This window comes from Paramisgurnus dabryanus, chromosome 21, assembly GCF_030506205.2.
Source record: "Paramisgurnus dabryanus chromosome 21, PD_genome_1.1, whole genome shotgun sequence".
NCBI classification, from domain to species: Eukaryota; Metazoa; Chordata; class Actinopteri; order Cypriniformes; family Cobitidae; genus Paramisgurnus; species Paramisgurnus dabryanus.
This window is the reverse complement of record NC_133357.1, coordinates 12424364-12443569: the sequence shown is the minus strand read 5'-3', so window position 1 is coordinate 12443569 and position 19206 is coordinate 12424364. Positions and strand designations below refer to the sequence as shown.

The 19206-nt window shown below is 38.1% G+C and overlaps 1 protein-coding gene across 2 annotated transcripts in view; it reads left to right on the top strand.

The window, feature by feature from the left end:
* Positions 1 to 19206, top strand: part of arhgef25a (Rho guanine nucleotide exchange factor (GEF) 25a) — a 95300-nt gene that overhangs the window by 5784 nt on the left and 70310 nt on the right. The window contains exon 1 of one of the 2 annotated variants that reach the window (XM_065285617.2): positions 18689 to 19092. The exons of the other annotated variant lie outside the window; for it this stretch is intronic. Within the exon in view, the coding sequence (XP_065141689.1) occupies positions 18999 to 19092 (94 nt within the window). The 5' untranslated portion in view covers positions 18689 to 18998. Of the gene's footprint in view, positions 1 to 18688; positions 19093 to 19206 lie in introns of those variants that run through there. 2 annotated transcript variants of the gene reach the window in all.

Sequence of the window (19206 nt, the reverse complement as noted above, 5' to 3'; positions counted from 1 at the left end):
CAGAATGGCAAAGGCTCAGCCAATGATCACCTCCAGGATGATCAAAGACAGTCTGGAGTTACCTGTAAGTACTGTGACAGTTAGAAGACGTCTGTGTGAAGCTAATCTATTTTCAAGAATCCCCCGCAAAGTCCCTCTGTTAAAAAAAAGGCATGTGCAGAAGAGGTTACAATTTGCCAAAGAACACATCAACTGGCCTAAAGAGAAATGGAGGAACATTTTGTGGACTGATGAGAGTAAAATTGTTCTTTTTGGGTCCAAGGGCCACAGGCAGTTTGTGAGACGACCCCTAAACTCTGAATTCAAGCCACAGTACACAGTGAAGACAGTGAAGCATGGAGCATGATATGGGCATGTTTCTCCTACTATGGTGTTGGGCCTATTTATCGCATACCAGGGATCATGGATCAGTTTGCATATGTTAAAATACTTGAAGAGGTCATGTTGCCCTATGCTGAAGAGGACATGCCCTTGAAATGGTTGTTTCAACAAGACAATGTCCCAAAACACACTAGTAAACGAGCAAAGTCTTGGTTCCAAACCAACAAAATTAATGTTATGGAGTGGCCAGCCCAATCTCCAGACCTTAATCCAATTGAGAACTTGTGGGGTGATATCAAAAATGCTGTTTCTGAAGCAAAACCAAGAAATGTGAATGAATTGTGGAATGTTGTTAAAGAATCATGGAGTGGAATAACAGCTGAGAGGTGCCACAAGTTGGTTGACTCCATGCCACACAGATGTCAAGCAGTTTTAAAAAACTGTGGTCATACAACTAAATATTAGTTTAGTGATTCACAGGATTGCTAAATCCCAGAAAAAAAAATGTTTGTACAAAATAGTTTTGAGTTTGTACAGTCAAAGGTAGACACTGCTATTTTTTTGAACACACCCCTTTCAACTAATTGCCCAATTGCACAGCCTTAAGAGCGTGCATATCATGAATGCTGGGTCTTGTTTGTTTTCTGAGAATCTACTGAACCTACTGGTAACTTGTTTGCCACGTAGCAATAAAAAATATACTTAAAACCTTGATTATTCTGGTTAGTCACATTGTACTGCTATTATTTTGAACAAGACTGTATGGCACTTAAAATGGTTCCTCTATGATTACAAGCCAAGAAACACTTGTGAAACACGTTTTTAGAGTGTAACCAGGTGAATGTTTTGCTTTGGTTTGGCTTTTTTGGAGTTTTATTAATATGTCAACATTTGGGGGTTTGTGGATAGTGGATTGAATGTTTGACAGCCAATCAAATAGCAGTATATCCTCTTATGTTAACTTATTATATAAATCTAGCACATTGAAGACATTTTTCATATTTATATATTTGATTTATAATATTTATATGTTATTGACTTTTAAGTGTATTTTTAATAATATTTTTGCCAGCACAATCTCATACCAACTCGTAACTATTTTAGTCATATGAACTAAACAAGACTAGTATGTTTTACGTACAATCTGCACACCCTTTTACTGTTTGTACACAATGATGACATGTCAACGTATTCGCACGCATTTTGGCAACGGAAGTATGGCAAGAATCAGCAGTGAAGCAACACAGACAGAGAAAGTTATTGTAAAAAGTTGACTTATCAACTTTTTAAACACAGCTACCAGATCCGTGTACTATAGTGGAGTGGATAGAAGACGTTAGCAGATAGCCAAAAATAAAGTTGCCAGATACATGCCAGATTCACTTTATATATATATATATATATATATATATATATGTATATTAGTATATTATATTAGTGCAACCAAACACAACCACCAGACATTTTAATGCTGGGAAACGTTAGAACCACTTGGGAATAACACCACTTCCGTTTCCAAAATGCGCGCGCAGGCTATTTGATATGAGCTGTAAAAGGGTCTATAATCATGTTTTTGTAGGATTCACTTTTTCTGTAGGTTTTCCTGAATTCTTGTGAGATCAGTGTATTTTCTACATATTTTTCTTTTCAATCGCAGATCAATAATTTAGGGCCAATAGCTGCTATTTAATTTCTGGTCGGGATTTCGGTGCGTCTTCCGGAAGTCGTATTTGTTGACTGCATACGCCATTCAGTTAAAAACATAAGATATACAATCATAGTTTCACTCTTACCTTAAAATGTAACGGTTGCTTTTCTGTATTAATAATAATAATCCTCTATGACGCAGTCGACAAATACGACTTCCGGAATACACACCCGAAATCCTGGCCAGGATGCGTCCGGGAAGAATGGCACGTATGGTCACCCTACGTTAAGTGCAGGTAACACAACTGTTATCAGATTGGCTTTTTGTCCGCACCTAATGAACCTCACCCTTTCATTGTCCTGCCTTAAATGATAATCAAACTTGCCTAATGAAACCGTTTGGAGGAAGTGAGCTCTGCTAATGTTCTGTGGAGAAAAAGCTTCCCTGAACTGCTTCCAGATGGGAGACCCACTTGCCTGCTTTCCCCCAATGTCAGGAAAATATGGTATTTGTTGCAGCTATGGTTATTTTATCTTGAGAGGTTGGTCTGCATTTAAATTTTCCAGGAGTCAATCAGAACAAAATGATCTTTGTGATGGCACGGGTACTGAACACTGAGGTTATGTGGCCAAATCATAAACTGTTCAGAACTTTGTGTATGAAAAAGCAAGGAGCCCTAGGATTTGTATTGCACGTTAGGCTGTATAGATGAATTGCAATGTCAAAGCTATATATAAATATGTGACCCTGTCTGTAAAGGAGCATCAAAGTTTGATTTCAGTCATTGATTATATTTCACAAAATGTTCTGTATGATGATTTTATGTAAAAATATTAAATCACAAAAGTGACTTAAATTGCTTACATTTGCTGGGTTTTTACAGGCAGGGTCACATATGAGTGAGTAAGTGACATTTGCCAATAAGGGTTTTACTCTTGTAAAAATAATTACGTACTAAAAAATAATTACGTACTAAAACAAATTTTAATTTAGCAAAGTAGGTTCTCAGAAGCTTCTGGCAAGATGCCTGTCAATGCATATTTAGTCCCCTGTCAGTAAGATTTTAAAGAGGTCAAAGTTGACTTTCCATTCCTTGCTTTGTCTAAGGGTAAAGAGGCCCTTGCTAGCATAACTTTAGAGGCGCAGAAGATCATCCATCTGTTAAAGATTAGAAACAAGATGCCTTCTGGTGGCTTCACTGGGATCACGGGACAGTGCCTGCATTTACTAAATCACATGCACATGCTGCAGATCACAGAGAGATACGCACACGTTTACTCTCTTTTTTACTCGCTTTCCTCCTCCGCCTTTTTACAGGCACGTGTGGATCTGTCCAGTCAAGACGTTCTTCTCTGTCAGGAGTCTTCCTCAGATCCTTTCTTTCCACTGAGCAGTCTCCACTGCCAACACTGTTGGCTTTTTTTTACTCAGACGGATACACGTCTTTTAGTAGCTGTTTCATAACAGGGTTGGCTGAGGATGACTACGCGTACTCTCCAGACTTCACGTATAGCCTTGATCCGCTTCCTCTTGTCTGGTTAAATGCTTAGAGACACAGCAACAGGAAACTGCTAGAGCTTTTGGGTTTTTAGGAATAGTAGTTGACTGGAAATGTGGGCTCCTTAATAACAGCTATAAACTGGGCCTAAGACGCATTTGCTGCAATGATATAAATTCGCCCTCTGATGCATGAATTATGAAATCATGAAAGGAAAAACCATTAGCATAAAATATCTTTTTGCTATAATAAATGCCATGCTTTAGACAGAGATGCAAACTAATAAAATCGTAAAAGGGTGCAGTTCATAGTTCATACACGCTACTGCAGTATGTTAAATAAAGTTTTTAAGCTTTATATTTTTATAGATTTTTCAGTAATGATGCGGTTAACCTGAAACTTGTTTCAAGTGATTTAATTTTTTATTTCTTAAAAATTTCGTGGTTTGTTTACAAAGTCTGATTAAAATGTCTCAAAACACTCTAAAACTAAGTGTTTTTCTTAAAGGAGACATTTCACAATACTTTTTTGATGGTAAAACTCTGTCCCCAGAGTACGTATGTGAAGTTTTAGCTCAAAATACCATATAGATATTTATTATAGCATGTCAAAATTTATATTTTGTAGGTGTGAGCAAAAATTTGCCGTTTTGGGTGTGTCCTTTTAAATGCAAATGAGATGATCTCTGCACTAAATGGCAGTGCCGTGGTTGGATAGCGCAGATTAAACTATTTTTTCACATGCTTTCAGTGAATGGTTTACCAAAATAAAGTTACTGGGTTCATCATTTTTACTGCTTTCATCACATTTTCTTGGGTTGATAGAAGCACTGAGGACCCAATTATAGCACTTAAACATGGAAAAAGTCACTTTGTCATGATATGTTCCCTTTAAAATGATAAAGTATGATACAGAACCTATTGTTAGGCAACCTCTTTAGCAGTGACTTATTCACAATACAGCACTAGCCTCGAGTACCTTATTGCTTTTAAAAAACAATTACCACACAACACCAATATAAAACCAATATGTATCAACACAACTTTAATGAAGTAAATTAAAGCCTTATTGCCACTGGAAAAATAGTCCCTGACCGACTGTGAACAGCAAACATGTTTACGCTGCTCAGGGTGGTTGGTAAGGGATGATTTCTTGTAAATAAAACACAGCTATTGACCAATCAGAATCAAGGATTCAACTGTTTAAGAATTAGAATTGCTGCATTCATAATCTTGGTAACACTTTACAATAAGGTTCATTAGTTATGATTAGTTAAACACATTAGTTAACATGAACTACCGTAATCAGGGTTCCAAAGGGTCCTTGAAATCCTTGAAAGTTTGTGAATCTGCCTTGAAAAAAATTCAAGGCCCTGGGAAGTTTTTGAAAATATACATACTTAGATACAAGTCATTGAAAGTGCTTGAATCTATTTTATGCAAGAAGTTGTCTGGAAAAAATCCATATTATTCCTTGTGTAGTGTAGGATAATACTAAAAATTCTAGACTTTTTAAGCACACATGCAAAAATGTTCGACAAATGAAAACGTCTCGGGTTACGTATGTAACTGTTGTTCCCTGAGAAGGGAACGAGGTGCTGCGTCTCCCTTGCCATACTTTCTGCGTCCTTGTAACGCAGTCTTTGGCAATATTTCAGATAGCGATATACTTCCTGGCTCCCGCGTCACCCTGTCTTTGTCGTTAAGCCTCACCATTGGTTGAATTTGATATACACATTCAGACTCACTTAACCTTGGAGGCGTCCCCGCAGTGACGCAGCGCGAGTTCCCTCGAAAGGGAACTGTAACAATGTATCTTTAAAGGTAACCTTTCTCTCACTTGAAATGTGTCCCCACATTTAGTCCTTGAATTTTTGGACCTGGAAAGTCCTTGAAAGGTCCTTATATTTGAAGTTAAGTAAGGTGTGGGAACCCTGACTAATAATGAACTGTACTTATACAGCATTTATTAATCTTTGTTAATGTTAATTTCAACAATTGCAAATACTTTATTAAAATCTTGTCTCTGTTAAATATTGTTTTCAAGGAGTTGTTTAAGAATAATTATGGATTTATCAGAACAATTCAAGATGTCTTCTATGCAGGCGAAGATTATTTTTGGAGACATATTTGACATTAAACATTGTCTTATGTGGCGGGTATCTCAGCTTAACACTGACCAAAATCCTCTATATATGGCTTGTTCTGGAGGGAACGCTCATCCATTCATACTGTAAGTTGGCCCATTCCTAGGACCTTCTTTGCACATGTTCTTTGGACAAAAAATAACAACAGCACTGGGGTAATGTGAAGTCTGGCGTCCCAGGGGACCTATAGGCTAAGCAACTCCCGTCCTTAAAAGGGTCTTTGCTCCACAGCTTTTTAGTTGCAGTGCCACACTGGGAAAACTTGGTGGTCGTGGCTTTTCCAGTGCGTGTGTATGCATGTGCTTTTTTACATACCTGTATATACATTTTATTGTGTAATATTTCTACTTTAATGCACATCACTTCAGCAGAATCTATTATTGACTGGATTCTGAAATTAAACTCCTGGGGAACTTTGCATGTCAATGTGACATTATAAAAAAAGAAGAAACAGATGTCTATTGAAGGAATACATGTACAGTCGGTTACTCTAAATATGCTCTGAGCAGAGACTAATGAGATACTGTAGTTCACCCCCTACCAAAAAAATCATTTATTCACCCTCATGACAGAAGTCTTATTTTTGTGTAAACTTATCCTTTTGTTTTTGTGCCGTTTCCCCACATGCAATCATATGGCTTGATGCTTAGATATTACACAAGTCACTACTTTATAGATTACTTTTATAATACATGTTTTCTCTGTTCACTTGTATTTATAAGACCAGTTTCATCGTTTTATTACACCTTGCACAGAAGCAACAAAATCTAATAGATTTTAAAGATAGCAATAAAAGCATACTTATTTTAAAAAGGGACGGTGAGAGAAAACTGTTGCACAATTTTTCTTTTTAGGAATCAACTTTTCATTTAAGCATTGAGGATAACCCCCCATTATGGAATACAGACAGATACTTGTATTAATTCTCCAAAGTGGGTGTCATGTTGATAAACCTCCGTTCTGGAGCTCCAGGCCGGGAGCCAAACTTTGACACCCTCCAACCACCAGCCATCATCTTTCCCGATCAGCTTTAAGCTTGTATAAACACATCATAAAGTTGTAGTGTGTTTATATATTCCACTGTGTTGTGTTTATCAATTGGATAAGACATATTGTAACTGTCGGAAAAGATTCAGCACATTTTTACATAGATCCTTTGGAGCTTGGAAAGTGGACGGGTCATGTTTTGTGTGTTTTGTTTTTGGCTCTTTGCTGCTAACTGTTGCCTGTTGGCCGTTTATCAGAGCAGTTTCTCTACACATTCTTCCAAATGCCATAGTCAAATCCTCATGATGAACGGCGCTTGGGGGAGGCCGGCCTTTGATCCGAGGTGCTGAGAGTTGGGGAGTATTTGAGGAGTCATTCTTTCTGGCTTCAGAGTTCAGATTGAGAATAACATTTTGGTACATATGACAACTGTACATGGGATCTATAACTGCATCCATGAAGCATTTCCGATCATGTTAGTTGATTGAGGATCAGATTATGTTAGCAAGTTATCAGGGTTGCTTTCAGAATTTTTTTAATGGGGTGGCACGGGGACCAAGAATCAGTTGGAGGGGTTAATTCGGTCAGTAAGACATACTGGCTTAGAAAACATTTAGCATGATTTCCAGGGTCATGTGCAGTTTGCTGTGCCACCCCTTTAAACACCCCTGTATGTTATCTTCTCCTACTTTGGGTATAAGGGAACAAAACTGATCCATAGACAGCATTTCCACTACAGAGACCAGGAAGTATGGTATTATATTGACACCCTGATACAATTCCTCTTCTCTTGCATCTGCTTTTGATTCAGTGAATTTGGGAATTGAGAGGAAATGTATGCTGCTACAGACATCAAAATAAGATAAATAGGGACTTTAGAAGGAATCTGAAAACTCCTTTGAAAAACTTTGAAATCTGTATATATTATTATTGAGAGCATACATGCTTTGTATAATCTCAGCATCAATTTGTGGTTGTCTGACTGTGGTGCAGTGCACGTCAAGATGTTGCAAAGATGGATTGAATTTGTTAAATGAGCCTATTTTTTTAAATATATCAACAATAATCTTAAAAATCCTCTTCAGGATGTTTTTGTGACTGGATTTATAGGATCTGGGGGGAGTATTCAGCTGAGGTATTTGTAGTTAAGTGCAGTATGCAGGGAATGAGAGGGATGGTAGGAGGCAACCTCTTGTATCATTTCCCATAATCCTTTTCATGCAGGTGTGTTTTGTGTCTGTATGAAAGGATAAGCCTGTCAGGTTTAAGAATGGGATCCCTTTAAATGTATGAGTTAGTTTTTGAATTTTATTGGCCATGACCCATACGATTTTGAAGTAAAATGACAATGGGATTGCATTACTGATTTTAGCACAATAAAATAATTCATAAACCTACTGGAAAAACAGAATGGACAAAAAAACGTGTCCCTGTCTTTGAAATTCAGGCCGAAGTCTCATAATCTAATTATTATATAAGGAACATCAAAGATTGATTTTATTCACAGATTTCACTTTAATTTTAATCTTTGACATGACCTTACTATTAAAGGGACATTCCACTTTTTTTTGAAAATGTGCACATTTTCCAGCTCTCCCTAGAGTTAAACATTTAATTCTTACCATTTTGGCATCCATTTAGCTGATCTTCGGGTCTGGCGCTAGCACTTTTAGCAAGTCTTAGCACAATCCAATGAATCTGATAAGACAATTAGCATCGCGCTAAAAAATAACCAAAGAGTTTTGATATTTTTCCTATTTAAAACTTGACTCTTATGTAGTTAAATCGTGTACTAAGACCGACAGAAAATTAAAAGTTGTGATTTTCTAGGCAGATATGGCTAGGAATTAACTCTCAAACTGTCGTAATAATCAGTGACTTTGCTGATGTAACATGGCTGCAGCAGGCGTAGTGATATCACGCAAAGTCCTTGATTATTACGCCAGAATGAGAGTATAGTCCTAACCATATCTGAATATCGCAACTTTTAATTTCCGTCGGTCTTAGTACACGATTTAACTACAGAAGAGTCAAGTTTTAAATAGGAAAAATATAAAAACTCTTTGATTATTTTTAAGCGCAATGCTAATGGTCTAAACAGATTTAATGGATTGTGCTAAGCTATGCTAAAAATGCTAGCGTCAGACCCGGAGATCAGTTGAATGGATTTCAAAAATGTAAAAATCTAATATAGGGGAGCTGGAAAATGAGCATATTTTAAAAAAAGTGAAATGTCCCTTTAAAGATATCGAGGTTATATTTTCACAGAATATTCTTTACATTATGAGAAATTATTTAATGTAGTAAATCACAAAAAATAAATTACGCTTGGTATTTACGCTGTGTCACATTTATGATTGAGTAATCAATGTTAGCAATGTGATCCAGTAATCAATATGCATTTGCATTTAAGCATGAGCTTAGATGCAAAAGCCGCTAAACGCCACCTCAGTCAAAAATGAGATAATAATATTGACAGAGTGCTCTCAGCACATATCATATGTTCATCAAATAGCTTCACTTTAAATAGGCTTAATCCTGGCCTCAGGCCAATTTAGAAATATCGCTTTGTTGGCAGAATCCTCTAAAACCGTAATTCACACTCAAACCCTTGTGACCCTTGTGACAGAGTCCTGCAACGGGTTGGGTACATGCGGATACCCGCATAAAAGTGTCTGAAAAGGGTGGATTGTGCCCTGGGAAGTTTTTGAAAATATACATACAAAGATACAGGTCATGAAAAGTGCTTGGATCTATTTTATGCAAGACGTTTTTTGGAAAAAAATCCATATTATTCCCCATGTAGTGAAGGATAATATCATAAAAATTCTAGACTTTGAAGCTAAACTGTTCGCTTTAAATGTTTATATCTGCTATATGCGAATGTTGATTCATACCAAAATGCTTTTTTGCATAGTTGTGTTTGACACATGAAAATGTCTCTGGTTACGAATGTAACGGTTGTTCCCTGAGAAGGGAACGAGACACTGGGTCTCCCTTGCCATACATCCTGCGTCCCTGTAACGCCAGATTTGGCAATATTTCAGTCCCCACATTTATTCCTTAAATTTGTGGGTATTGGAATTGGAAAGTCCTTGAAGGGTCCTTGAATTTGAAGTTAACTAAGGTGTGGGAACCCTGAATAAAGCACTTTAATTGGAGTGATTTTAGTGTGTGTGATTTATGCGTGTGGGGGTACTGGTCGGGTAACTGCCAAATATTAACGGGTCTGGGCGGGTGCGGATTTAATTTTGATATTATCACGGGTGACGGTTGGATATGGTGCTGAACTTTTTGTGTACGGGTGGGAGTGGGTCTCGAAAAATGGACCAGTGCGGGACTTGTGAGTTGAACCTGAACACAACCCGAATGTGGCAGTCACATGGATCACAGCGCCCCCTAGTGTGTGCTTCAGACTTTCATTATTTGTTTCTAGTTGCATCTTTAGTGATTTTGCTGTTTTGATTTGCTGTTTACTATGTCTTGTCCAAAGAAATGTTTGCCAAAAAAGCTTGCATGCAAGGTTTGCAGTGAAAGACCTGGCAAATCTCTGTGCTGTAAAGTGCAGAATGTACAACACCATCACTGCCTGCTGCCGTTTTTCACTCTGTTCTCCCAGTGCTGTGTACTCATACTCATCCTATTATGGAGCTCCTGCTAGAGAGAGGAAGAGAAAGATGAAAAAATATGATATTGAGAGAATTAAATATTCTAAAAACATAAATTCAGCTGGTGGAGATATTGCACATTGAAATGGGTTGAGAAGGGAAGATAGAGAACTAAACATACAGTGAATAAATGCATTAGCTTTATCTTGGCTCTTACTCCCAACATCTGTTAACATGTCTGCATGCAGCAGGATTTGTATACTCCTGTGGTTTCCAACATGGTGCCCGCGGGAACCAGGTTGACCGCACGGAGTCTGTGAGTTGCCTGCCGAAGCACTTTTTTTAATAACATCAATTTTAATATTTATTTATTTATACATTTATTTTATATAAGCTTGCTTCTTTTATGTATGTTAACATTTTAAACAATGATAAAACATAAATAAAAAATAAAATTGACAAGTAAAAGAAAAAGGTTTTAAGTCGACTATATTAAAAAAGCAGCCTTCCTTCCTGTTTTATTCATTGTGGTAGCCCTTCTTACAAAAAGGTTGGAGACCCCTGCTATACTCCTTACTTACAACTCTGTACAGCTTTGATCTTTACACATCTGTACAAGTTGACTTACAGGACAGCTGTTATTAGTTAATTAAATTTTTTAGCTTTCTTGTGGTCAAAGCAATAGTTTGCAGTCCTTGAACACGCTACTGTGAGTAGTTTTCACTGTCAAAGTAGAAGCAATGGGATATTAAACCATTGTCTGTGTCTTTAGCATGCTACAACAAACACTACAATACAACAATTTTTCATTTTGGCAGCTGTGAAGGTTTTAAAATAAAAGCAGGAATATGTAAACAATGACCATAGATGCTAATGATTTATGTACAGTCAGTTGAAGTGTGCTTTTTTGTGTGCTAAGGATATGAGGGAATCCGGATACGACAAAGTTTGGACTAGACCACATTTATTTGGTAACCTTTGGTTCTGGTAAGAAAGCAAAAACAAACAAGTAAAGCACATCATGACTATAATACCAAACAGATATCAGTGATGCTGAACAAACAAATGTATCACTTTAAGTCTCTTGTATGTATGTTTTTTTGTAGGTTTAATGAACTGCATTTTTTCCACTATTTTATAATGTCCACTTTAAACTGAGTCTTGCATGCTTTCCTAATGTTAGGATCACAAGGAAGGCAATGCAAAGACAATACAACTTCTTGTACAATCTCTCTTGTATTTACTGACCTCCTACCACATGCACGTGTCATGTACTACATGCAGTATTTCTTTTCTTTAATTTATTTATTTATTTTAGCAGCGTTAAGCAGTGTTTGCTCCCAAGCAACACATAAAAATGCATACCTTGTAAGGCGCTTTGCATCTGCCAAATAAATAACCGAATGCAGGACCAAAGAGGTAATAATGTAGTAGTTGTTGATCTGCAGAGGTTGCCGTTCATTGCACTATGACATCATACGGAGATACATTTACAACAGATTGGTTTCAATAAAAGATACGTTGAGATTAAAAAGGAAGTAACAAGTTATGAAACTTGAATGATTTCTTAATATATGGCCCCTCTTAAGTATGAAAACGGTATATGTGCACCAGGGGACGGTCATAAATAAAGGCTAAGAAAGTAAGATGAGTGAATAAATAGAAATAGAAAAGGGTGTGTGTGAAAAACAAGATAAAGAGCAAGAATGTGAAAAAAGGGTAAAAGAAAACCGTTGTTTTTAATGCACGTTTTACCCAACATTTCCTTTCTGCTTCTTTTGTCTTGTTGCCATGGAATTCTAATGTCTCTGTCTAGACAGACTGCAATAAATCTCACATTTACGGACATTACAGCTTGCATATTTGTGACCACAAAACCATAGTCAATATTTATTGATTGGGTCAATTCAACAACAATTCATTGTATGGGTGAATATATTTTTTTATGCCAAAATTAATTAGTAAATATTAGTTAAAGATCATGAAGATTTCCTATCATAAATATATCAAAACATTATTTTTATGCAGTAGTGTGGATGCAGTTGCTTAGTATGTCATTTGGATAACTTGAAAGGCATTTTTTGCACCCTCAAATACAAATACAAATAGTTGTATCTTGGCCAAATATTGTCCTATCCTAACAAAGTACACATCAAGCAGGCTTCTTTATTTATCTTTCTGATCTTGTCTAAATTTAACATTTTGTGCATTTTCAACTGGAAAAGTGTTTTTTTATATTATGCAGTATAAATCAACATTTAATAAACAGTGCACACTTTCATTGAACAGAAATGGCGAGGAAATGCCTGTTTCTTGTTTGTTCCTTAAGTTTGAGAGAAAATCAGATAAGGAGATTCTTGGCAATTATCTTTGCCCAGATGCACAGACTCCCTCTACTGACATAAAATGTTAATGCACCTTGTACATGCATGGTTCCCCAAATCTTATCCTGGAGGGCCGGAGCACGGAGTTTACAGTAGCTCCAACCGTGAGCAAGCGAATCAAGGTCTTCATTATCACTAGAAAATCACAGGTGTTTAAGTTTTTTTATTAGGGTTGGACCTAAACTCTGTAGTGCTCTGGCCCTCCAGGGTAAGATTTGGGGAACCCTGAACTAATGGTTTAAAGTAATGTTATCTTATGTATCATGATTATTATGTATTATGTCTTCTTTAAAACTAAATACGCTGCAAAATATTTAAATGTGTCAAATTAATTCTTCCACTCTGTGTCTGTTCTCAGGATGTTGATTTTAAGGGTGGTATTTGCCACCAAAACTATTTGCTTGCGTGTACCTTAACCGGAAAAGCAAACACAACATGAGTTCAGAACAACTTAACTAAATTTGCCCTCCTGTCATGGGTAATTTCCTCAAGTATTGCACTGGGCCAAGAGAACTGGTGAGGGCCAGAGTAAGGTAGTGGAAAACAGTGACACAAACAGTGTTAAAACAGATGGAAATGAGGACAGATAAGTGGAGATTTTATACAAGAATGATTTTAAGTGGTTCTGGTAACTCCTCACAGTAGTAAACACCGCATAGATGAGAAATACAAACAGCAACGTGTTTAACGTTATAATTGTTGTTTCATCTGAGAATGTGCTTATGCCTTTTACTTTAATCGAATTTGTCTCCCTTTTTAACCAAATTAAAATACAGTTTGTTCTCTCTAGTTGGATTATACGGATTACAGTATAAGAGAGGAAAATGCAGCTGCCTTTGAAGTAAAATCCTCTGCTGTCAAGGCAGACAGCAGGAGTTTACACTGAGATATGCGCTGTGGAAGTCATTCGGTTTCGATGAGTTTAGGCATTTGGTGAGACTTAAGTGGCACAGACCACTGCTGAAGGGACAGTATTGAACTTTATGCGAATAAAGCAATTACTGATGGCAGCGAAAATTAACATTTTCATTAAAAGACCATTTGTCTTTCTAACCATAAACATATAGTGTGTTATATGTATATACTTACCCTAGACTTGAATAATAAAAAATAATTAAAATAGAAATTTTTTATTCAATTAAATTTCATTAATATAGCGTTATATTGTGTAGTACATGATGTAACTACAGAAGAGTCAAGTTTTAAATAGGAAAAATACTGAAAAATCTTGGTAAATTTTTTTAGCGCAATGCTAATGGTCTAATCAGATTCAATGTATTGTGCTAAGCTATGCTTAAAGTGGTAGGGCCAGCCAGACCTGGAGATCGGCTGAATGAATTCCAAAACGGAATCAAATGTTGAACTCTACACTGTAAAAACAAACGGTGCTATATAGCACCAAAAGTGGTTCTTTGCTCGTAATCATAGAAGAACCGTTTTTAGTGCCATATAGCACCGGTGAAGCACCAGTAAAGCACCTGTGTAGAACCATTTAGTGCTATGTAGAACCATATGTGGTGCTATATGGCTCCTATTTGGTTCTACACAGGTGCTTCACTGTTGGTTCAGCGGTGCTATATGGCACTAAAAACGGTTCTTCTATAATTACAACCAAAGAACCACTTTTGGTTCTATATAGCACCATTTGTTTGGGGAGCTGGAAAATGACTATATTTTCAAAAAAAATGGAGTGTCCCTTTAAGATCAAGAAATTCTGTGAAAAATAGAAAATAACAAAGTTACAAATAAGGTATTTCAGTAGTATTTAAGAACATAAATAAAATCAAATGAATAATACCACTTATTCATTCTATAAATAAATATAATTAATCTTTTAAAAGCTACAGAAGTGATTTTCTGTTGTATGATTAACATAATGGGCCCTATCTTGCACCCAGCGCAATTGACTTTGTCAGTGACGCATGTATCATTCGTATTTTCCACCGGCGCACAGCGGGTTTTTCCCTCCACAGATGCACGTCGGCAAACTAGGGAATGAACTTGCGCTCCCTGGGCGGTTCAGCGCAAAAAAAGAGGCGTGTTAAACCATCCCTGATGCTATTTTGCAGTTTCAAAAAACAATTGCGCCACTGACCAGAAAAAAAAAGTTTAAAATCAGTGGCGCGTTGCGCGTTGTTCATTATGCTATTTTAAGGGCGCATGCTTGACCATAATGTATAGCGTGCACAACGCGCATACACTTTGCATCTAATCTACACAGATGCAACAGTAATTTTTGCAAATCATAAATTGTTACACTAAAAAATATTAATACACGAGATAAGGGAAATCATTGTGGTGAGCATTGTGGTGATAGTTTTTATTTATTGTGTGGCTACGTTAAAAAATTCTCATGCAAATAACGATTAAAATATTTTCATAAGTTTGTTGTGTGGCTGTATTACGTTTATCTTATGTAAATAATAATTAAAATGTTTTCATAAGAAACCTTAATGTATATGAACTTGATTTGTAAGAGTACTTTGGGGTTGGACCTTGCTTGCGTTTCTTGGGTCCGATTTTAAAGCCCCCAAACCCTTTCAGCGGTGAGGGTGGATGCAGCTATGTCCTCTGCTGGCGTCTGTGTAGAGGCAGATCCACCTCCCGTTACACGGCGTGCCCGATTTATGCTGGCAAGCTTGGGATTCCCCCGTACAAGAACGTCGGTCTCCTCGGCTGTGAACCGCTCCTGGCGTGCGCCTGGTAAATCCGTCATAATAATAGCAACCCGCCATGGAACTTGCGCCCTTGCGTTTAAAGGGAATGTTGGATAGCGTTCTGATTGGTTTATTTGACGTTACGCCCAAACCACACCTATGAATAATGAACCTACTTCAGACCAACCCCTTATTGATTTGCGCCCGCCGCAAGAGTTATTTCTCACGCCGGGAAAATAGCAACAGCGCCCAAGATCCGCCCACAAACTCACTTGCGCGTTGCGCTTCGCACTTGCGTTTCAGATCGTTAAAATAGGGCCCAATGACTTTAAGACTGTATAAGCATGGTTCCATATACTTACACACATCTGATTTGTTTTCTAAACTGTTTGCGTTAACTTTAAGACACGACTGACTGTTTTAAATGAAATACTTGTCAATACTGATATTTGTAGGTTGTCAAGCACATAAAGATTTTGTGTTTGCATTCTTTTTGAAACATGCGTCTCTGTGCATGAGCTTATGGGTTTGTGTCCATTTGAGTATGTGTTTGCATCTGCGGTATTGAAAACAACTCACTTTAACATCTTCTTGCGCTCGAATTGTTTAGAAACACATGCAAATGACACACTTTCTATATAATTAGTTATTTATTTCTACATGATGCGTATTTGAGCAATTATTATTAAAGAGATTATTATAATTTTGTCACGAATCCGGGATGATCAGTAGTGGGTGTGTGTGTTTATTTACCTGTTGGTGATGGATCCTCTCATGTGCACTCACTCCTCCCTCTTGTTTCACTAATTATCCTCCAGCTTTGTCTCATTTCTGCCTTTCTATTTATAGCACTTTTGTTCTGTCTTTGTCACGCGCTCATTGTTAGTTGATCTCTGCCACACCCGCTGTCCATGGTTCCAACAACTCGTTTGTATCTGCTTCACCTTTATCTACTCTCGCTCCAGGTTCAGTCACCGGCGTCTGAGGGTTTGCTCCGCGCTAGAGTTTGACGGCTGTGGACTAAGTATGTATGCACGTTGATCCTGTTCCCCGGTTCTACAGGTTCGCTTCGCCTTCAAGCGGTACACCTGTATTTCCTGTTTCCTGCTAAAGACTCCTGTTCATCCGCGAGTGGATTACATCGTGGAATTTGCTTCGGTTCTCCGGCTCTTCAGGTTCGCTTCGTCTTTAAGCAGTACACCTGCATTCCGGTTTCCCGGCTGAGACTCTGATTCCATCTGCGAGATGTGTGTGTGGACTAGTTGAGGTGCCGTGGACTGTGGAGTTATTTTTCTACTAGTGATGGGCAGTCCGGCTCTTTCTATTGATTCGGCTCTTTCCGCTCAAGCTCCAGCTCTACATTTTAGTGATGGCAGTCCGGCTCTTTTCATAGATTCGGCTCTTCTGGCTCGGCTCCCTTAGAAGAGCCGGCTCCCCTGCCTGCGTCTGAAGATTCGGCTCTGCTCGTTCGCTACAAAGAATCAGCTCTTAGAGCCGGCCTTCGCGAACGACCCATCACTATTTTCTACCTCTCTATCTTCTTTTCTAAATAAATTACTGATTCGCAAGAGACTCCGACCTTTGTGTTTCCTGACAAATTTATGCATGATTTCTTCAGCTTTTCCACAAAAATATTTTGTGTCTCTTCTGACTGGGTGGGCCAGTGCTACCCTTTTTCAATTCAATTCAATTTTATTTATATAGCGCTTTTCACAATTGGTAATTGTTTCAAAGCAGCTTTACATTAATAGATGCAGTGAAAAGCACAGAAAATCGACAGATAGCACAACATAATACACAATAGCATAAGCAGCTAAATTTGCTGCGGCTATGAATCAACATTATAAGCGAGCGTATTACTAATGTAACTTATAGAAGAGGGTGCTAAGTCAAGCCAATGAAGGCTGCCTCCCCGGGTTGAAAAAACTCTGGCCCTTATGTAGCCTCGCCGCTGGTGTAAGCACTCCCTTAAGAAATGTATTTGTCCTGCCTCTACTTTGTCATGCCACACAGTTTAGATTCCTGTATTACACAGGTTACAGAAGAATTTGAGACACTTAGAAGTGCATTATATGACTCACCATTCATCAGACATAATCTAATGTAAGTACTTAATGTGAGCTGGGAAACACTTTACAATAAGGTTGTATTTGTTAACATTAGTTAATGCATTAGCTAACCTGAACTTAAGATGAACTGTACCACTACAGCATGCATTAATCTTAATTCATGTTAATTTCAGCATTTCCTATTGTTTTTTTTTACTTTTTGATGGCAGGGACCCCCACATTTGATGAACCTTTAATAAGTGACCCCTTTTCCTAAGATGTACATCCATATTTTTGGATGTACTGTTAGATAAATAGTAATTGTGATATTACAAAGACAGCAAGTTGTTTACGAAATTAAATAATTGGCTACACTTATAACGTCCTTTTTGCACACTTCCCATCTATTGGACGAGGGTCTACTGTACATGTGTTGTATTTGCTTTATCTCTATCATGACTCTCCACATTGTTTGTGTTGAAGTGTCACACTATTCCTGTAGCTCAATGCGTTATCAGACCAAAAGTCATCGGTTTTGAATCCGAGGAAACACATAATGATAAAACGTGTAAATTAAATGCAATGTATATCTTTTTAGATGAAAGCATCCATCATATGCATACAATTGCAGCAGAGTCCAATCAGAGGCCACTCATGCCATTTGACCTTCAACGTTGGCCATAAAGTCTGAACACCATCAGACATTTATGACCAAAACTTGTAAACATCGCTTTGAAACTTGATATCTCTATTCTTGTATTTGCCACACCCAACCTGTGTGTGTGTATCTGTCTAGATCTGTAACTTTCAAAAGTCATCAAAAGAAAGCCACTAGTGTCTTGTTGCCCTCGTGCCCTGTAAACTCTGTGTACAGTAAACTCAACACTCCCATACCTTCTGTTGCTGCCCGTCTTGTTGGAATTGCCTTTTAATCCAGCACTCCTTATTTAATACCAGATGTAATTATGTGTCATTAAACTCACAAGATTATCTTTTTCACCTTGTTTATCCTAAATCTGGACCAGTCTGAGCCACAAGGTATCGGTCGCTTGTTTTCTGACTATGAAGATCTGATATCGAGCCACAAGATATCAGCCACTTGTTCTCTCTGAATGCGAAGATCTTCAGGAATTGTTATTTGCTGAAAGAGTGAAAAAGATGACGACAGATTGAATAGAGACAGAAAGAGAGAAAATTATGAGTCGATCAGAGCTTATGGGAGCGTAAGATGAAGACAGAAAAGGGGGAGTGGGAACTGTATCCTGGAATAGCCAGCAAACCGAGCTGCTAACTCCACCCCCACCCCCCTCCTCTCTCTCTTTCTCTCACTCTCTCTCTTTCTCTCTCACACTCTCTCTCTCTCTCTCTCTCTCTCTCTCTGGCAGTCTTACAGTCTGTCATTTGAGCAGAGCAGGAGAGAGGAAAAACAGAGAGCCTGAGAGCTGTGCTTTTGACTGCCGCTGACTCTATTCTCCCCTGTAGTGTGACAACCAGAGGCTGGATATCCGGACAGTATATGATTCCCTTATCTGAGTGGAGGACTTTGCCTTTCGTTTTGGGATTTGTTTGAGGTTCTCCACACACCTCTTTGGAATTACAGCAACAGGGATATCCCCGGCGCCAACGTGTATGCGTGTGAGTGAGCGTGTGATGTGCAATGCCCACGCCTGCTAATCTTGCGGTCAGCGATTGGGGTTTACCATGAAGGGGAGCCATCACCATCGGGGCTGCGCCTGCCACCACTTGTTCCGGAAAGTCCTGGCGAAGTGCGGCTGCTGTTATGCCCGGGTCAGAGGTCAGTGACTTGAAGTATGTTGTGTCTGTGGAGGCAATCCTGAAATGGCTATTTTATTGACATGGTGAGCTGTATTTCCTTACTCAGAACAGATCAGGGATAAGTACTTGGTCT